Here is a 21,876-nt window from a genome sequence, read left to right as displayed (position 1 = left end):
CTTTGTATACATTTTGAAAAGGAGAACATCAGATGTAATTGTTTTTTGCAACGACTTCTGAATAAGTTGTGACCTCCTGTGTGGCCAAGAGGAGGTCTTAAATGTCTTGTTTTGAAGTTAAATTGTTGCTTGAACAATTGAATAAAACAAGTAATTAATTGGCTAGTTGTTTCTGATCATCTGATTTAGATGTATATTAAAACTACCAGCACAATAAAAATGAATTAATTGACTAATTATCACAATATTTCCAACAAAACTGGAGTGCTACATTGCATTTAATACATGTGTGATTTGTTTTACAATCAATTACAGAGCATACAAGGCAGATTAATAGTACTGTACAATTTTGAGGTACTTTCCCAGAGTATCTTTGCCTACTTCTTACCTCTATTTTACTGTACCTCAGAAGGAAATCGTAAAATGAACATTTTTCTGTAGAACTTGTGATACACTTATACAGTATATTTAGCTGTTGATACCTCAGAGCGTCTGACTTTTACTTGTAACCGAGTGGTTTCGCATTGTTTTGTTGGTTTTCGGTGAGGGCAGTTTATTCTTGGCCATCGTGTAATTGATCATGGCCACTGACTCATCTGAATCTGTTTTGTTTAATCACCTCCCCCACCTTTCAGCAGCTTTTTTTTTTGCAAAGCTTTGGCAAAGCTTGGGCCAGTTCGGAAGCAGATTTAGCAAAAAAAGTGAGTGTATCACTCGGAAAGAGAATAGTTTGCTTTGATGTTGTCGTTCTCTACCTGTGAACCCTGACCACAGCAGCCGCCCACTGAATGACACGGATACTCCTTCACCCAGGAAGGAAACTCCCTGCTTTCCCAAAGGACACCGTTCCAAAGTCAACTACAGCAGCTGCGTGTTTTTATAAGCGGGACAGAGGAAATGCAGGGAGCTGAGTCAACATTTGCTGTAACGCAAGAAATTCAAAAGCAGTTTGTTTCAATAACAATAATCCCTCCTCGCTTCCTTTCTCATTGCAGATTGTTGCAGCTCTACTGTCTGTAATAAGAAGATCAAGGAGCTGCTGACATGCAAACAATAGATGAGTAGTGAGGATGACATCAGCGAATGACGCATATACAAGGGGAAATTTGCGATTTGAATACAGATGTTCTATGATGCACACAAACCTCTGTCTCTCTTGTTGTAAATACTGTGCACTTACACAAACTCTTAAATCTATCTATCACATTTATAATTTGTTAATTTCACATACATGTTTATATATATCTATATACGTATATATAGTGGTATTTGCATTTTCAAATACCACTATATTTAATTACTATATTCACTTTATTACTATTACTTATTACTATTACTTTATTGCTACTATATTAAGTACTACTACTATATTTAAGTTATCATGTTTTATTTTTTCTATAAAAGTTGCAAAAACATGCACTGATAAATAAATGTAGTCTGCTGCTGTGAATGAAAATAACTCTGTAGAGTGTTTAAATTGAGATGATGTCACTTGTGCAGCACCTGTTCAGCAACAAGGTGATGCAAAGTTGTTGAATAAGTAAAGTATAATAAGTAATAAAAGGGACGATGCCTGTCCATGGCGGAAAGATTGGGGTGATCCTTAATGACATGAGTTAACTCAACATGAGGAGATAAGCACAGTTGAAAGAGTAACTCAGGTCATGATTAATAAAGTAAAAACTAATCAAAGCAGTAAATCAAATACATACGTGGGGCGAGTCACTCCTACTTTATGAACTTCTGACCTGACTTTTCTTTATCAGCCGGCAAGAAATGCTTTTGAACTTGATACCGGCGTTGTTACAAACAAGCTTTGGAGCCATTTCTTTTCTCCTGAAAAAATGCAAAAACTGCTGTTTGACGAAACTCTGGTTATTGTTGTCAGTGTCCTTGGTATCAGCTCGCTTTGGTGTGATTTATCTGGAATGCTTTCTTGGAAGGAAGAATGAAAAGTGGTGGGAAGTGAACCAGATAACTGATGCTGATGGTAATTTGAAAAATGTCCTCAGTCCTTTCCGTGACACCGTGTTCAAACATGCAAAACCTTTTAGGGTGATACACAAGCTGCTCATATCTTTTTTTTGTATCAAGGCCGCGCAAATGATCATCCTCCTCTTTTATCATTTCTGATTATTTTTCGTTATGTTGACATTAACTACAGAATGTCTTTCCCAATTCCATCTTTCCAAATTACCATATTGCAGACTGTAATTTCTGCAATTTCTGTAATCGTGTTGCCTTCACGGAATACAACCCCTTACTACACTGCTCTTATTTAGAAGTTGACACAATAGCCACATTGAGACCAAATGAATCATCCGCGGCACAACCCCCATATCGCATTCATAGAAGAATCACCTAAATGTCAAAAGCCAACTTCCACACGAGTTGCCTGATCACTTCACATCGCAGGGAAACACAAGCTGGGTGGAGGTGCAGAGACGCCGGTGGCGAGGTGGGTGTGGAATGGACTGCAAACTGAGCCACGGGATGGTGTATCCGAGATACGCCCCCCTGCTGTCATTCCCCTGAACACAGACACTGAGGCTGAAAGTCCTTGAGACCAGTGACCCCCCCCCCTCCCTCCTGCTCTTTCTTTCATTCTGGTGGTGAGGGTTGGCACAGAGCAGCTCTGTGGGCCATGATAGAATTACAGTTGCAAAGTGCAGAGGAGCTGCCCCCCCCCCGGCCCCCCTGGGGATTTGGCCGAGAAATACAGGGACTCTCCACGAGTAGTGGGCAGAAAAGGTCAGAATGAGGAGAACAGATTAGACTCTCACCTTGCTCTGCACTTTCACATTGATAGTACAAACGACTGAGTGTTTACTCAGATTACAGTAACAGGTGGTTATCCTACATGGTTTCATGGACTGCAGAGTCTTTGAAGGGAGGTGTTTTTTTTGTATTTCCATTGTAAAAATGCATTTATCAGATTTCTCCTTGTCAAGTTTGCACTTCAAACTAACTCAAATGGCAATGAAGTCAAAAAGTTGTTTGTTAAAGGCACTCCGCCGCCTAAGTTTCATTTACCCAGCACAACGGTTGTTCCTTATCAAAGGAATTCTTAGTTGCGTTTTGCCAAAAAGAATCACAGGGAAGCACTTCCATTAAATGCTGTTTCCCAAAGATGTGCTGATATGTTTTCTAAATAATTCAAGCAGCAAAACAAAAAGAAGCATAAACAAGTCTAATTGTCTCGATAAATGTTTGTCGACCAAGACCAAAAGCACGATTAGCACACTGAGGAGGAGAAGCCCTAATACGTCGCTGAATGACTTTGGTGGCTAAAGCTCTGTTAAATCTGCTGGAGAATTATTAGTTCCACTAATTAGTGTTCTCCAGAACCTTTAGAATGAGTATCATGGTCTTTGCCAGCTCTTCACCAGTATGGACTATGGAGTGAAGTATGGAAATGTGGTCACATTTTTAGAGGTGATCGCTACGGGGGAGACATTAACTCCTATCTCTGTTCAAAGAGTTTTCCACTGAACACCCTCCTTGATCGTTCTTCGGCCTTTCGCTGACTTCTGTGCAAGCCAGAGAGCTATTACCATCTACTCAAGTTAGCATTTAGACAAGAGAATCTAACTCTTTTTACATGAAAACCAATCAAACCATTTCCCCCAAAAGCTTTATTGCATTGAAAGGGAGATTTCAGAGATCCACACCTGAAGTGATCCTGAAGTCATTTCATTAAATCTTGAAAATCATTCAGTTATTTGGGAGACTATGTCCATTGAAACTGAATTCTTCTCGTAACTTAAAAGGCAGAAAAAACCCAAAAGAACAAGCTTCGGGTCACTGGGTGTCTGTTATGTTGTCGGCGGTCGGGCTGGTGGTTGGGGGAAGCGTAGGTCTCGCCATGAACTGGGCGTGCATGCATGACCACAGGGCCGGTAAGGGTTGACGTAAATCACGGCACTGACGTGATAAGAACCACGGGGTTTCCTTGGTTATGGCCAGGACGCAACAAACGGATGTTTCCCGAAATTCATGCGCATGCCATTATTCCAACCATGAAACCTCAAAGGAAATATTTCATTCTGTTTGTTCCCATTCCTTGACATACAGTACATTCAACTTTGTTTTTGCGTACATTAACCTGTGGAGGGGCAGAACTCATTCAACTTCTCCATAATGTTGAACATTTGTAAGAACATAAATCCACGTCATGTTTCCTCAGGAAAGTAGCAGATAGAGAAGGAAGTTGCGTGAATGGACTTATGGTTTTTTTTTTGTTCTACGTGAGAACACTGTTGTGCAGACAATATCAATGGGTTTAAAGAGTCTGGGATTTTTCTTATTTATTATGATTTTTTCAAAGTATCCCAGGCATTTTGCTTTGATATTTAGAACTTGCACTTAAAAAGAGGTCAGCAGCCAGACGCCATATCACTTTTGCTATCAGTCTGAAGTTAGCGGATTTTGATCCAATTGATTGTTGGATTGTAGGATTGAGTTAATGTCTTTAATGGTATACACTTAGCGACACATATGCTAAACCCTGGATTGCTATTAATCAACTATTGTTTTGATGCCCCATCTTAAAAGATATATATAGTGTTTTATACATTTGCTCTTCTCGTTTATGGTTTTCTGAAGACGTACTGGTCCGCGCTGAAGGTCAAGAAATAAATTATTCATAAAGAGCAGATGCACATTTATTTCCCAAAAGAGAAAACAACCAGCACAGCTACACCAATTGGAAGATTGAACATTTTCATTTTTCTTGTCCCCGTACATTTACCTAACAAAACCAAATTGAAAAAACATCTTAAAGGTTTTAACACGTTCCTTTATTACGATATACATGTTGTATATTTTATTTTCAAACGAATGACAGCGTGAAACATATTTTCACATGCGCACCAAATCTGGAGTATCCAGAGAAAATCCCCATCGATGCACTTTTTCAGTTCCAATATGATTTCAATGCTGAACTATGAGACCTGCTGAAACAACCATAATCAATATAAATATATCAAGTTCTGATATCAGAGCTCATTTGTATAGCAATACAATTTTGGAGAAGTGAATATTTGAAATAAACCATCAAATGTGTGAAATAAGGTAATAACAGTCATATGGGGGACTACTTCTTGAGTCTACTTGTTAAAAAATATGGCTCAGTGTTCAAACCATATGATTTTTTTTAAACACTGTTTCATGGAGGAACAGTGGGCCGCTTTGTTTACCACGCAGGCTTAGTCATCGGCTGGACTAGTGAGAATTGCTAACTTTAATGGCAAATGTTTAAACCGTCTCACCTTCAAACATTCTCTGAATGTGGAAAAACATGAAAACAATTTATCCTGTTAATCCCCTGTTCTGGGATCGGAGCAGCCACTCAACCTCCACACTGGAGAGTTCGTGTAGGTAACTAACATTGCAGTTACAAGTCCCATCTCTCATAAGCGCACACAATGGTTGTTGACCTTTGAAGTGTCCAAAACATGTAGCACATGACATCCGCTTTGACCTCAAAGTCACACGAAAATCAGACGTAAAACGATCATCTAGTTAGATTAAAATGTCAGAGATTTCCGAAGCATTGCGGATTTAGTTCACACAACAGACTGCAGGTTGTTGCCCCAGTGGTATTTGAAAGGAGAAGTGACTACTAGAAACACGAGGACTCAGACCAGACAATGTGATTGTCTGTATTATTTTTCCCTTTACCATTACCTCAATAATTTCACTTCTATTTTCATTTTCCACGCTGGACGCTGACTTTAGTGAATACGCACCAGAAACAAAAACAGGAACCTCTGTGCTATTTTAAGTCTGTCAGTGGATAAAATTTAATAAAAGCCTTGGACAAATTTCAATCTCTATTGCCTAATTCCTGATTTTAGAGGCACGTTTATTTTTAAAGAGGCCTCCCTTAAACACAGCTTGATTGGAAACAACAAACAGGACTATTCAGCGTGTGTGTGTGTGTGTGTGTGTGTGTGTGTGTGTGTGTGTGTGTGTGTAGGTGAATTATCTGTATGTGACATGGAAATACTCTCCTTTGGGGAATTCTTTTGACTAAATGCCAGATTTTGACCTATAGTATTTGAGGGGTAGCTCAGATTGCTGTGTTCATAGTTCCTGAGGAAATGGACTTCTTTAGAAGGAGGAATCATACACAGACTGATCGATCACATTGACACACACAAAAGTTGTACCACAATGTCTTGTTTTTCCGGAGTAACTCACATTATGCTTTAGTGGAGGAGTAAAAGTTCTTGTAGAACGTACCTGTAGAAAATGTATTTAGGCTAAAGTAAAAAGCAGGACAGTTAAAATATATGTGTGTTACAACTTAAATGGAGTGGACTGAGAGAAGGGGGCAGGAGGTATAGGATAGCAGTGTTTAAGTAAATAATGTATTTAGCATTTTTCTTAGTGAAGGCAGGAGTCGATGCTGAACAAGCCTGTTAGCCTGTTAGCATGTTAGCATGTCAGCTATACCCAGCGTGCCCCACATACAGCTCAGAAACACCGTAGTTGTCAATGATATCAGCCACTACTGAGATTAGATACATTTTACTATTTATTTATGCAGCAATCCTGATTATATCCACAACCCACAGTGACTCAATTTGATTATCCTTGTAGTGCGAGCGCCCACGCCAACCACCGCTCGTATGACCTCAACACCTGCAGATTCTTCTCTGCTTCAGCTTCTGATATATCTGCTGTTTCTATTCAATCTCACAGTTCATCAACAATGATTCTCATTTTTACAAATTGAAATTGTGGAGAAGTAGCCCACAATACACTCAGGCTAAAAGGCTACTTACAGTGACAATATGTGTTCAAAGAAATACTGCAAATGTACAAGGCAAACATCAATTGCTACATCAACAACGGTGAATCGCACTTCCACCCCTGCGCTCCGGGAATCCCCACTTCCCACGGGATCCTGGTTTCCTACTGAGTGGGAGATACTTAGCAGAGTTAAGCAAGTGTTATGACTCGACTGTTGAAGTGGCGATTCGGAAAGTAAGTCGTTTGAGTGATGGGACGGGGGGGTTCCGGGGGGGGGGGGGGGGGGGGGGTGTTTGGTGCTGCGTTGGTGTGTGGTTGGTGGGTGATGAGACCAGACCAGCGTGATGGAAAGCCCAGCCGACTGCTAACACAAACACACCACTGGTAGAAGAAGAAAAAGCCGTGGGGGAGGAATGGAACCGAAGAGGAGTGTTTTGTGTCAGCTTTACACCGATGACAGTTGTCAGAAAGATGCTGATGTTGACCAGTATTGACAGGGTCCAGGGACTGTTTACATTAGAGTCCATTATCCAGTTTTCTCAGCAGGTAATAGATCTATGTTTCATACTGCCCCCCCCCCCCCCTTCTCCTATGAGTGGCTGGACTTGGAACCTGCATTTCAGAGACGTTTCACACACTTTAAAAAAGCAGTGTGTTGTGTGTTTGCATCATTACCATAATTGAGAGTGACTGGTGGGGGCACGGGCGGGGAGGTGTTGCCAAACTCCCATGAAAAACCCTAGAAATTATGTGAATGAATGGAGGGGGGGGGGGGGCGTAGCTGGCTCAGCCCCTGGGCCGTGCCTGACAGAAAGGGGGTCAAACAGAGTAGATGAGGAACTTGAGTGTGGGCTTGTTGAGCTTGTGAATTGCATGCTTGGCACACTCGCAATAACTACTGTGCCAAGGAAAACATGTCCGCCTTTGGTGACAGACCTCTGCTTGAAGGGGGAAAAAAGCATACGATCCCAAAGATGCGACTAGTGTGCCTTTTGTCCTGTAGGGTGGATCTGCTTTACTCCAGCTTAAAATGTTGGGTTGTTTAGTGAGTCTTTGGCTGCTGCTCAGTGGCGCAGCCGGCGGGGTTACTCCATGTCATTGGAATCCGCGTACAATGGACTCAACCCCTCCTCCTCCTCCTCCTCCTCCCCCTCCTCAGCACCATGCCTGTGAACCCCTGTATCAACCCCCACATCCCCCTTTACCCCCCCACCCCCCACCCCCCCATTATCAACACACTGCTACGGTCCCCACACACAGGAGCCCTGCGGATTAAATGGCTCCCCGATGACGTATTATAAACATCTGCGTGTTCACTTCAAGGCCATGGATTACTTGGAATGTACCACACCACAACTCCTTGTAGTAAGCACTTTATCTCTCTCTCACTCACTCTCTCTCTCCCCGTATTTGTCTCTCTTCCCTCCCTCTCTAATTCGAGAGAAAGAGAAAGTGAGAGAGAGAGAGCGCGTCGTTGCCATGACGACGGCCACGTTAAAACACGGTCTCTCTCGTGGCTTTCCGTTGGGACGTTCAGTCAGCGTGTTGGTGCGCGCCGGCTGAACGCACGGTGTCGGTGCTCGTGTCCGCTGCGCACCGTCCCGGGATGAGACGTTGCCCTCGGCCGTGAGACGAGAACCGCGGAGGACGAGCGCGCGCGCGGGCGCGGGCGAAAGCGTCGCGCACCTGCGGCCGGATGGAAATAGATGGGGGGACTCGCGCCGCAGCCGTCGCCGCCGCACTCTACCGGTCGTTTCACCGCCTCTCGCGTTCCACGGGGGCGCGCGCTCGCAAACTGATTTAACTCCGGGTGACGTGAATACCGCTCGGGGGACTAGAAAGGCTACCGGGGGGACGACAATGCCCCGCGGCTCGGTCCGGCACTCCCGGCTTTTGTTCGTGCGGCTGCGGACGCAAGGTGCCCGGTCTCCCCCGGTTCATCTCCAGTAGCTTCACATCTCCCCCCCCCCCCTCCCACATTCTATCCCCATCACCGTCGCTGCTCCGCTCCGGACGTTCTGCCCCCCACCACCCCCCCGGTGTGGATAGGATAATATGACTTGGTCCTGGTCCACAAACGGCTGCGTCCTGTGTCTCCTGCTCTGCTGCGTGGTGGAATCGTCCGGCGCCGGTGAGTGGAGGCTCATTAGGGCCATTGACCTACGTCACTATACCCAGGAATGAGCCTGCTTCTTGTGCCGTGTTCAAGGTCAGCTCCCGCGCTGTGGTCTCCGCGGGGGGGACGACACAGATGGGTCCCCGGAGCCACTTTATGAGCCATTTGAGAATGATATTTCCACACAACTTTCACCGTGACATGTTTGGTTTCGGGGGAGACTGGACCTTTGAGAATGAGACACACCCGGGAGCTTTCTCATTTAACGTAGATGAAAAAACCACAACCCCAGGGACCCAGTGGAGAAGCCCAGACCACATGAACCTCTTGTTTCAGCATGTATTGATCAAATGAGTGAAAAGCTTCACCTACTTTGAGGTTCGCCACAGGCCAGGAGTGTTAGTTGGGTCAGAGTTGCTTGTTAATGGGTTGTTTTGTGATGCGAGTGGGCCTGCAGCATTTCTCTGTCCTACATATCAGCCCTGCAACTCAATGAAATGCATCGAGAAAATGTGATTTCAGCAGGCGAAACACCAAAATGAATAACATCAGTCTACTATAAAGTTAACTAAAGGTTTTTATTGTCACACAAGTAAAAACCTAAAGCGTATAAATCGTGCCGTACTTTCTCTCAACAGTAACAGTGTCACAGGCTCACTCCATTCAAATTCATAATCTGGGCTGCATTCACAGATTGTCTCACGTCACATCTGTGTGTGGGTGTGGGAACTGGTCCCCTGAGAGCTAAATCACCTGTTCCCACACTCACAGATGTGTTTCTCACTGCATGGCCGGTGCCGAATGACCTCACACGAGAGGCTACCTGCATGGGGTTTTCCGTCTAATGTGTGTTGACCCACCCTGTGTTTTATATGCTAATGATCTCTTTTATCCCATTTCCCCTTCATCTCTCTCTCTCTCTCTATCTCTCTCTGCAGGTGAGAGTGCTTGTTGGTCTCCTAGTGTCACTTCTTGTGCAGAGTGCCTCAGACGTGGACCACAGTGTGCCTGGTGCTTTAAGAAGGTAGGAATGTGTATAAAAAGTGTGTGTTTGAGTGTGACAGGGAGGGGGCTGGGAGGAGAATGTGGCGACATTCCTCAAATGACACACACTGAAGCTTTGATGCCATCCACAGATGCGAATATAATGTGTATGTTTCGGGCTTAGTGGCCTGACCTGTGTGTGTTTGTGTGTGTGTGTGTGTGTGTGTGTGTGTGTGTGTGTGTGAATGTTTCCATGTGTGCTTTCTCATGGCCAGCAGAGACAGAGCCACTTTCTACCCATGTGTTTAGTCTAGGCGCTCAAAAGTATCTCAAAGTGTGCATCTGCCCTTGTGTTTGCCTGCCTCTGCTCTCTCTGTCCTGCAAAAAGCCCCCCCCCCCCCCACACACCCCAAATCCACCTCGAGAAGCTGTAAAGACTACCAACGCCACACGGGTAGCGAAATGCCCTCGCACAACCACAAACTGCTCCGTCTAGACCAGACTGTCAGCATGTGTGTGTTTACAGACTTCAGGTGCTTTCCCATCCTGTGAGGCCTAACATTAACTGGACTCGTTAAGGGGGGTCGGGCTCGGTGGTGTGCGAAAGCAATTAAACGCCACATCACTAACCTCCTACACACACACACACACACACACACACACACACACACAAAACGTCACGGCGGCAGGCTTGGACAAGCACTGTACTTATTATTCAACTTTTTACCATTAGGTGGAGGGCAAAGATTGCCAGGGAAAGTACAGGGAAGTGACTACACACCCTATTTATATTATAGCCACAGCGATGGCACAGCCAAATATATTGCTGAAGGATATTTACTGGAGACTTATCTTATTTATTTCTGTTTTAAAAGTGGCAGAAATTGGTTTAAATTGCGCCTCGTTGGTTGTATCAGATACATTCCAATCAGGCTGTGAATAAACACATTTAATGATTACATTTGAGTCTTAAGTGCTTATGTTTGTGAGCATGTTTCCCTCAAAGGGAAGTACCAAAGGTCCCTAATCCACCACCAAAGGTGTAAAGATGTCGTTGTACTTTACGGTTGGGTGCACCGCGGGGGTTAGGTACAGATTCATTCAAGGAAGCAATGATTAAATGAATAACAAACAGCAAATTGTAGCATCAACTCTCTTTTCTATCCATCTGAGTTGCTACTTTCATTTAAGATATCATCAGATGTGGAGATATTAGATCCCGTCACATGTTCCTGATGCACTAGACCAGTGAGTAACTTCAGAATAATGATCTGGTGATCTGGTTTCCCATGCCGCCATGCCTCGACCTGTATCACAGATCAATTCAAACATCATAAAAAACACTTAAAACAAGTTATTACGAAACTGGTTTCAAAAGGCTGTGTGTGTGTGTGAAATTAACCAGCGTGTTTTCTCACATCATACGTTGCAGAGAGACCAGGTGGTGGGTAAAATAACAAACGCATTGCACACTCTGATCTCAGGAAGGTTACGTCTACATTTCATCGTGTCACTTGTTCTCATTCCTGATATGTGCTTAACCTGATAACGTCTTAAAATACGGCTTAGCTCTGTTATCTCAACAACTGCCTGGAAGCTTTTTCTCCGGCCTGTTTTTCAGGACGTCTTGTGTCCCTTTCTTTTTTTACATTGAAAGAAAGGTCATGGCGAAAGAAGGACCGTTTTTCAAAAGTCGCCATTTCCCTTCTTGACCTCATGTGACCTCTAGGACTTTTTGGACACGGCGGGGCCGAGCCAACGCTGCGACTTGCCAGCGACGCTGTTGAGGAGAGGCTGCGAGCGGGAGTTCATGGAGCAGTCGGAGGTCAAGGTGGAGGTCAACGCTACCGTCAGCAGCACGCAAGTGTCCCCACAAGACATCAGCATCACCCTCAGACCAGGTAGACAAAGGGGCACCCTGTGTTTGTGCCTTAATTGGGATTGGATTGCATTAGTAATTCATTATCTCATCGCATGTGTGCGTAGGTTCGGAGGCCAGCGTCATAGTGGCTGTGAAGCAGCTGGAGCGTTATCCAGTGGATCTGTACTGCCTCGTTGACGTATCCGCATCCATGCAGGAAAATCTTGATCATGTAGGTGTTCAACAAGGCTGAAGCCTTTCCCTTGATTTTCTAAAGGAAAGAGTGGACTTTTGAAATACTAAATTCTGGATCATTACACCTTAATGTAATGTAGGTTTGGTATTACGGTACATCATTGAGACTCATGTAATGGATACTGTTTTTACCTTCCAAAAGATTGACACGGAACAAAAAGTCAGAAATGTAAATCTTATTTAAATGACTTAAAACATTTGAATAAATCTCCTTGAAGAACGTGTTCTCTTCTCTTGACTCTTCTGTCTCATCCTATACCTCCTTGTGCCTTTCTACTTCTACCCCCCCCCCCCCCCTCCCCTCTCACCGTCCTTTCACTTCTCCCTCGGCTGTCCGACCCTGCGTCCACCTGTTTGTGGTCCAGTTGAAGACGATGGGCGTGGCGCTGTCCTTCCGCATGGCGGCGCAGTCCTCGGACCTGTGGCTGGGTTTCGGCTCCTTTGTGGACAAACCGGTGTCCCCTTACATCAATGTTCACCCCTCCAAGCTTCGCAACCCCTGCAGGTTAGACACAACGTTTGTTAGTTCTACAAAGTTTGTCTTGTTATACACCCCAGCTAACTTTCTTCCCTCCTTATACGAGGCAATACCACTGGTGATTTGGGTGGACATAAAAAAAAAAAATGCATAAAAGCAAGCTGCTCCCATGAGTTGACATTCGGTGGGAGCCTCGTCAGTTGTCTGCATCGTGGTTATGCTGCGACCCAAACCTTTCTGCGCCGTTCCCCTCCCCTCACCAGTGACTATGAGATCAGCTGTCGCCCCGCCCACGGCTTCCACCACGTCCTGAGTATGACCAGCAACATGAGCGAGTTCACGCGGGTGATCAAACGCCAGCGCATCTCCGGAAACATGGACACGCCTGAGGGGGGGCTGGATGCCATGCTGCAGGCCGCCGTCTGCCAGGTGTGTACGCGCAGAAGCTGCAAGGTCAGGCCCACGAGAGCCAGTCGTGTGTGAAAGAATGAGAAGCAGGGTTGACAAAATGTTTGTCATGGTTGGTCAGTTTCCTTGAGAATCTAGGAAATGTTTTCGGGAAAATTAGACTCCACCCCAAATATGGTCGTGGGTCGGCGCGCTGCTGAAAGAAGCATTTATTCTGGGAGAATGGTGGTATTCTGACTCAGCATTAGATATTGCTACTGGAATCCCACTAAGTAATGACACCATCGCTTGGGTATGGCAGACAAAAACAAACACACACACACACACACACACACACACACACACACACACAGTTGCTTACACTGTGGCTGCAAGAGGGCTTTGAGTCACATCATGCAGGGGGCTGTGAGGAACCAGGCCTCCAGGGAAACACCAGAGTAGTCATCACGCCAGAAATACACTCTCCTTTATGTCACTCCTACTTATGAACGTACACACACACACACACAAACTTTCTCTCAGACAAGTCACAGACATCAAGAGGAAGTTTGTGACTGTTTAAGGAATTTCTGATGTGTTTTCTTTAGCTGGGCAGAAATAGCTTCATCACCACAGGAACTAATGTAAAGCAGATGATTAAAATGTTTCAATGCACAGTTTTTTTTACCATGTGTGAAAAATATGATGCGCGCACATTATTTACGGTCTTTGTAACATTATCTCCAGTCTTTGTAATTGTAGCTGAGTAGTGATGAAAGGGGCCAGAAATAAAAGAATCAATACTAAACTGCTCTCCGAAGACCGAATACAGACGATTTATTCGCAATGTTCCGGCTCCTCTGCGTCTCCCCTTCTTAGAGATCGGTAGGTTGGCGACCAGACGCCAAACGCCTGCTGCTGCTGATGACCGACCAGCCGTCTCACCTCGCCTTGGACAGCCGGCTGGCCGGGATCGTGACGCCACACGACGGCCTGTGTCACCTGGAAAACAATGTCTACACGGGGAGCACTGAGATGGTGAGAGCAGGACGAATCTTACACACGTTTTGAAGACAGGGCTTAAAAGAGCTGAACTTTGAGTCTTTTTTTGTGTAATGATTAAACAAACAGGATATAGTGTGTTCATCTGTGAATTTTAGCTGGTACACAGCTTTTGTTCCCTTTTGACTGGCTCTTTCTGCCTGTTTTTATAGTTTTTGTGCTAAGCTGCTGCTCGTGGTAGCTTTATATTTAACTTTATGAAGAAATAGTCATCTTCTTATCGACCTATTGCCAAGAAAATCAATGTTTATTTCTGGGCTGTTTGCTAAAATACGTTTTTTAAGCATTCAGTGTGTCTGTCCGCTTTCAGGACCATCCCAGTGTGGGTCTGTTGTCTGATAAGATGCTTGAAAACCATATGCTCTCTATCTTCGCTGTGGAGAAGCAGCAGTACCAGTGGTACGAGGTAATCTCTTCCACACATTTGCACACAACAACATTCAGCATATGGGAAAACAACGGTTGAACTTTTTCAGTCTACGGAGGCGTCCGTAATGGGGGATACATTTACATTGACCCTCTTCTCCCTTTTTCTGCTTTAGGAGTTGGTGCGTTTGCTACCTGGCTCCTACCTGGGAAAGTTAGGCCTCTTCCAGGCCCCGAACCTTATTGAGCTGGTGGTGGACGCATACAAGGTACAAAGCACCAACGCCCCCCCCCCCCCCCCTCACTTACTTACTTATTCCTCCCGATTGTTCTCCCTCTGTATATTATTCATGTTTTGAGACAACAAGGAGAAGGACAGGGTCGTGTGAGAAGTTGGAGAGAGGAGAGTGCAGCAGCACAGCGTGAGCTGGACTCATGAGCCCACACGGTATCAGATCACAAGTGTCTGTCTGCTGATCCTCTGAGGCAACGGGAACTGGGGTCGGAGCACCAGTGGCACGTTCCAGTTTGCAGCAATAAATGTAGGCCTTAGAATCGGTGATACTACAGAAAGTGGAATTAGGTTTAGGAGTGCAAGAAAAAGACTAAATTCTTAAGTTTGAGATGGTTGGAGATTGGTGGTTTTAAGTGGAGATTTTTTTTTTTCACCACAGCCCAAATTAGAGAGGGATAAGGCATTTTTGCATTGTGTGTGTGTGTGTGTGTGTGTTAGTAGGGGTTTGTTCAGTTGGCAGCAGTCTAGGCTATAATCTTTCCTCAGGCACAGCGCTCCATTGTTCGCTTCTAGAATCTGCTGAATCCAAAGATCCTGGTGCAGAGCCGTGCAGAGCCGTGCAGAGCCGTGCATACGCGCACACACACACACACCTACATACATGCACACACAAGAAGAAGAGCCTGAACAGAAGCTGTCGTCAAGAGCTATCAGATCCCCACAGAAACCATAAGTCTTCATCACGGACAAACTCAAAGATGCTATTTTTGGCCTCATTTTGTTTTCCCATGTATTACACAAAAGAAGAAACAAAGAAAGGAGGGCATTCTGACACGTTCAATTAATCACGCATTTCCCTTTCTGCATCTATTCCTGGCTCTCGCCTCGTTACATTCTACTCATGCAGATTATATTCATTAAATATTTAAACTGTCACTGTTTTTTCCCCACTCTCTTTTGTCGTCATTCCCACATTCCCCTGAAACAAGCATAATGTATTCAATTCCTCGACGTCGGGCAGTTAAAGTTAATATCAATGATTCTCTCTCCGTCCAGATGTTGCTGTCGGAGGTGGCGGTATCAGTGTCAGTGGAGGACAAGGCAGCCAGCAGGTACTGGGTGTCTGTGTCTCCTGTCTGTCCCGATGGATCCACGGTGAAGGACCAGAGGTGTTCGGGAGTGATGCCCGGCCAGACGGTAAACACAAAACAGCGCCTTCAGAAAAACCACAAAGTCAAAGCACACGTGGTTAATCAGTGCTAGAATTTAGCTAAATATGACTTGTTATTATACGGGAAATGTATTGGCTGTATTTGGATTACTTTCACACATACCAACAAACTCAAAGACGTCACGGAGGGCTAACAATTTGGTAAATAATCGGAGTTTAGCGGATTACGGGCAGAGTTACGCAGTAAAATACTGCCATGTGATTCCATGACCTATTTATCCTGAAATCCTTACTTTGCCCCATATGAGAGCCTTTGTGCAAACAAATAGAATATTTATTGTTAGAAACGAGCCAGTGGACGTCAACTGATCTCATTCCTCTTCCATTTATCCACAGAGAGGGACATTTTAGATCATCTGCACCACTGCAGAGGAGTTTTTCTGACTTGACTTAAAAAACTATAACAATAAATGAGAAGCCAAGAAACCCCCCTTTTGGTACTAATTATTATGACATTTCTTCCTGTTAACTCCCTAAACCGGTGATGAGACGCCTTTCTCCAGTAACCTTTTGGGGCTCTTAACTTTATTTCAAGATACTTATTTATTGCTCTATAGTTATTCCATTGTGCTAATAGACTGCCGTTTAATCCATGGGTGGATTAAAGTGTTGATTATGGAAAGTACCCAGATTTACCAGAATCGTAATCAAGTGAAAGAAAGGCCTGTAGATTCAAATCTTTGGCTTGCACGGCTTTACGCATGAACAGAATAATTATCCGCATGCTGCATCGCTCTTACAATACAGTCCCCTGGTTCCTGATGTTGGATAAGTAACCAGGAACTATTTATCTCTCTAATCAGGACTAGTCATGGGGAAAAATACCTTTATAAAGTCTGGATTTCTTTGAATGTGCGTTCGACCGTTAAAGCAACAGCAGACAGCTGAGAAAGAAGTTGCTGTTGAATAGCCAATCATTCATTGGTTTTGTGTGTATGTTTAACAGCCATAACAGCGCCGCTGCCGTTGTTGTCCACAGATTATTAACATATCTGTGGAAATATTTTGTCACTGTGATGAAAACTAGAGGCAAAGTTTGAAAGAGGTGGCCCTTGCAAGCGTGCCAAAACATTTGTCTTGCCTTTTATTTATTATATTACAAGACAACAGAATGAGCTATTTTGTTGATTATTTTACTTTTATTTTCATTATGGAAGGAGTTTGCACTTTCGAAAGGTGATTGCGGTCTTACATTTTAAGAGTCCGTATTCAGGAACAGCAACGGTATTGGACAAATTTAAAGTTTGACCTGATGAGGGCGCTAGAAAAAAAAAAGTCAGTTTCTCTGGGCCCCATGAATGTCTGAACCAAACGACAATCGATCCTGAAGGTGTTGAGTTATTTCAGTCTCGACCAAAGTGGTGATTGACCTTTTCCTCCTCCCACGCAGGCGTACTTCAACATCACCATCGGGATGCGCTCCTGTCCCGACAGCGCCGAACGCGAGGATGTGACGGTGCTGGTTCGTCCCGTGGGCTACAACGAATCCACCGTTATCAAGATCCACTCTAAATGCGCCTGCAGTTGTGGCCCAACGAGGCGCTGCTACGAGGAAAGCCAATGCGGAGGAAGCTCCGGTCGGGAGCAGGGGCTGGATCGGGGACTCGTGAAGGACTCAGACGGGGGGTCAAACTGGAACTGCAGAGCGGATGGTTCTGAGGTGGACTGCAGTGGTCGGGGCGCGTGTGAGTGCGGGAGGTGTGTGTGTGACCTGTCCAGGCTCGGCTCCGTACGCGGGAAATACTGCGAGATAGACGACTTCTCCTGCCCGTACCGAGGGGGCCTGCCGTGTGGAGGTCAGCTTCAAAGAGGGCGTAGCTCACACTTTTAGCGTTGATTGAGGACACGCGCGGTCTGCAATGAGTCTGTCTGCTCCTCTCTCCCTCTTTCCTCACCGCCTCTGTCCCTCCATCTCAGGGCGTGGCGTGTGTGTGTCGGGCGAGTGTGTGTGCCAGGACGAGTGGACCGGCGATAGCTGTGGTTGTCCCGTCTCCACGGCGACCTGCCAATCAGCCGACGGCTTGCTGTGCAGCGGGCGGGGCAGGTGCGCGTGTGGCAGGTGTGTGTGCGACGACCCCCGGCGCTACGGAGACTTCTGTGAGAGATGTCCCGCTTGTCAAAACAGCTGCCAGTCATTCTGGTACGTATTCGGTTCGTATGTGCAACCGCAAGGCATGATGGGAGAGCTCGCTGAACTATTTGTAGCTGAAGCCTCTCTCTCTCTCTCTCTCTCTCTCCCTCTCAGGAATTGTGTGGACTGCCACTTGTCTCACGGCCTCGCACAAAAAGACATTGCAGAACATTGCAACAACACCTGTGCCCCGCTGGTGGGCTACGTGGACGTCTTATCAGGTACAGCTACTGCGAAGGCAATTTTACAGAGAGAAAGAAAATCGAGGTATTAAGAAAATGAATAGCTGGATTTACAGACTATTATTGTATAGGTCAATATCGACATCACCGGTCTGTGTGTTAAAATGTTTTTTTAGTGCAGAGCAAAGGTTAAAACTAAAGGGCTTTATACACACAGCAGCGTCCTTGTAATGGTCGTCTGGCTGATTCCTTTGTTTCAAGTAATCCTGCAGGATTTTCTCTCAGGCCTTTGAGCTTAACATGTTTGGACTGAACAACATCTTACTTGAAATCTCCATTTTTTTTCTCAGGCCGAGCAGAGGAGATGTGGATTCAGTGCATGTACATCAGCAACGACGGCTGTCGCCATCGGTTTCAAACGAGCACACAGGCTGGTCAGACTCAGCTTCAAATCAGCACAAGACCAGGTGTAATATCAACACACACATGTCACACATACACACATGACTTCATTCGGGGTCACTTCCTTTGCTTCCACTGCTGCAGCCCTCACGTATTTAAGTCAGCAAGCCTGCTGTCAGTTTCACAGCTGTATTTTACATTTCCTCCAAGTTCCCAAACCGCCTTCTTAATTTTCAGTCATACATCCTCCCAAACGCACACACACACACTTTCACTTTTAAAAGCCCCTAATTCACACATACCCAGAGTTACACACTCAGACTCACACACATTACTGAACATCCAAGTGTTACAGATCATCCCCGCCTTCCCGCTTTTTGGAACAGCACCGCTCATTGTGCCCCCCCCCCCCCCCCCCCCATCCCCTCACCCCCACCACTTCACCCAACGGGACACTATCTTCCGGCTCACGCCCACTCCTCCCGGGTGCAGTGGGAGCCAGGTCTCCATGGTAACCCTGTTACAAAATGTCAGGGCGCTCTTTGGGCCCTTTGTGTTGCGCTATGAGCCCGTCGTCCACACAAGCTGCGCAGAGGATTCACAGCCAGCTGACTGTTCAGTGCAGAACACTCGCACAGCTGCCTGCTGGCCGCGCTGTGGGAGCGCGAGTGTTTGTTTGTATGGGAAGTAATTAAGTGCATCACTCAGGCACAACTTAATACAAAAGCATTTATATGTTACATGAGCGTTTCCATTGTAGCGTCGCCACATCCAGGCGTAAAAGCTGTGAGCGTGAACTCTTTTCCATCACAAAGAAAACCATCCGGTCCCAGTTCCTCCCAGTGAAAGCTTACGTGTGTGTCCACAGAGTGCGCCGACAACAGCCGGCTGCTGGGAACATTCCTGAGTGTGTGTGCTCTGACGGTGCTGTGCGGGCTGGTGCTGGTGGCCGTGTCCCGGCTGCTGCTGCAGAAAAGAGCCCTGTCACCAGGGGGCACTGCTGCCGAGGGACCCTACCACTGCCCCGGAAAGGTACGCCCTCTAGTCGCCAGCAGAGATGTCCCCGGAGCCCCCAGCCCCCCTAATTCTAATTGTGCGGGACGTTTTTGTTCTGTGCGCTGAAACCCAGGAGTGAGAGTTCAGAGTGAGCCGTCAGACCTACAGCTGGATTTCACATTTCCTCTCGAACCCCTGCTAGCCATCTGCCGCGTCCAGATTTGTGACTTTACAGTGATGAACGACACCTTTGAGAGAAAAGGAAGCGATGGAAATTACAACACGGGGGGCTTTCTGCATGTACTTATGCCTAAACTAGTGTGAACGTGTTAGGAAATCTCATTTATTCTACATTGTTCACCACAGATCATTGTGGCATACTAGTTGTGCAACTATGGTGGAGCTTTAAAAATATCCTTGAAGACTATTTCATATAGAATCTCTCAGAATATGCTTTGATGTCTCATGTCCTCACATCTATAGCAATACAACACAAAATTGAGAATCATATTTTGGTGTGTGTGTGTGTGTGTTGCCATTACTCACTTTATCTGTTTCACTGTTCAGGACCTGTCATTCATCCCAACAACCAATGAGAAGACAGTTACTTACAGGAGAGACTGCCTACCTGACCGACCCGTGGAGATGCACATCCAGGTTGCCAAGATGCCCCTCGGTGACCCCTGGCAGTGTTGAGCCAAGGTCACAGGACAAGGTCGAAAAGAAGTCAGTAGAGACACACGGGGGAGTCAAGTTTAGACTCATTTTTCAGCCTCTAAATCTTCCACCAGGTGCACAAGGAGTCTGATAATGATGAAGTAAACTGTGAATGCCTACACAGGATCACATTCGTTAAATGAACTGACCAAACTCTCGTAGACTGTGACTAAGGAGGCCAGTATCTCGGAAGTCAAGATGAAACAAAGAGCACATATCCCCCACATCCTATTCCTCTGCAGCAACAGGCAGGCCGCTTCTTCCACGGGGGCGGGGGGGGGGGTAAAGGGTGATCATCCTCACATCAACATTGTTTATTAGCCCTGCAGGCAATAGGTGTGTGTGTGTGTGTTTGTGTGCACCAGTTAGACGCATTTGTCCTTTTTACTGGCTCACTATTTATGATTTAATAGCAACTACATCCCTGCATCACAACAACACTACATGTTGGACATTTCTAGGACTGTGACAAAGCTCCAACTGAACCGTCTGCCTGCAGCGTTAGTCTGCCCTCATGTGGCCGGATTGAGGTACAGAATTTAGTCTCTAATAATAACGTCAACACATTACTGACCTCAGCTGTACTGCTTGGCTTTTAAGTGACAGAGCGCACCAATGACAGTGTAAGGCTCTTATTTCATTCGTGGCACCCTTGTCTTCTAGTTTCTTTGTTACATTTTGGTACTGCTAGCCGATCAGCTCCATTGCAAATGGTTGTTTCTTTATGGCATTTTTCTTTCCTTGTGAAATTAGTATATAGTTTAGTTATGTGTTTTTTTTTTATCTGGGTGGACTTGCACTAGAACAGTTGCATTATACTACTGAAACCTGGGGTGTCTCTGGAGTAGGAGAGCTGTGATTTTTCTACCTGTCGGGCATTTGAAGGCATCAAACGACGGCTACTCATTAAGTGCATTTAAAGCTGATGTAACAAATCCACTACACTGGAGGAACAATGAACTAAAATAACCTGTCTAAAAGATTTCAACATCCCCACAATGAATTGCAACAGTATCCTCAAATGCTTTGCACGTGGCCCCCACTAACAGGCAGAACCCGAACCGGGTCTGTTTGCATCTGCTGATCATCCCAGAAGCCGTTAGTGACGAGTTCGAACTCATAAAATCAGTTCTCAAGGTACTGAGGTCAGTGGTGGAGTTCCAGCCCTCATGGGCTCCGTCATCTGGATCCAGAGTGCTGGTTTGCTCAATTCTGTTCCTGTTCTGTTTTAAATTTCATTCAGCACAATATTGTTTACAGCAACAGCTCCCTCTTTTACTGTAAGTCGGGAACACTAATTATTATTTATTGTGATTGTTCTATTAGTTTTATGTTTATTGTGCTATTTTAAGATGAGGCTACCTGTATTGCAGGTATGGGTACTGTGTGGATTCATGAATAGAATTCTTTATCTCTAACGAGGAGAATCATTTAGCAAAATGGTCATAATCATCTCATCTAACTGAGTTTGGAATAACAACAGCACTTTTCTGTGTATTTTTAATGTCAATTAATGTGACTAGTTGTAGCATATAGGTTTTCACCACAATAAAACTTGCAGGATTGTTTCTAATCTTTCTATTTCTTGGTTTATTTTTTGTATTAACACGTTGTAAATGAATTGGAAGGCAGTGACGTAACATCAAAGTGTGACAAACGCATCTGGTCCAAATAAATGGTGTAAAGTGAACACTAGGTGGTGATGAGCACTAAG

General features: G+C 45.2%; 1 protein-coding gene across 2 annotated transcripts; it reads left to right on the top strand.

The window, feature by feature from the left end:
• The first annotated feature begins 8,016 nt into the window (after positions 1-8,016).
• Positions 8,017-21,730, top strand: itgb8 (integrin, beta 8). 2 transcript variants are annotated; one of them, XM_037474867.2, is made up of 16 exons: positions 8,017-8,124; positions 9,814-9,899; positions 11,589-11,760; positions 11,846-11,952; positions 12,341-12,480; positions 12,717-12,882; positions 13,720-13,878; positions 14,213-14,308; positions 14,445-14,537; positions 15,560-15,700; positions 17,125-17,530; positions 17,652-17,874; positions 17,980-18,086; positions 18,398-18,514; positions 19,318-19,481; positions 20,013-21,730. In XM_037474867.2, the coding sequence occupies exons 1-16, from the start codon at positions 8,100-8,102 to the stop codon at positions 20,139-20,141; spliced, it is 2,331 nt and encodes a 776-aa protein (XP_037330764.2). In that variant the 5' UTR covers positions 8,017-8,099; the 3' UTR covers positions 20,142-21,730. The 2 variants fall into 2 exon arrangements, with proteins under 2 accessions (XP_037330764.2, XP_037330763.2); XM_037474866.2 differs by lacking the exon at positions 8,017-8,124 and adding an exon at positions 8,212-8,890.
• The last annotated feature ends 146 nt before the right edge of the window (positions 21,731-21,876 follow it).

Source organism: Pungitius pungitius, chromosome 17 (genome assembly GCF_949316345.1).
Source record: "Pungitius pungitius chromosome 17, fPunPun2.1, whole genome shotgun sequence".
NCBI lineage: Eukaryota > Metazoa > Chordata > Actinopteri > Perciformes > Gasterosteidae > Pungitius > Pungitius pungitius.
This window is presented reverse-complemented; position numbering and strand designations above follow the sequence as displayed.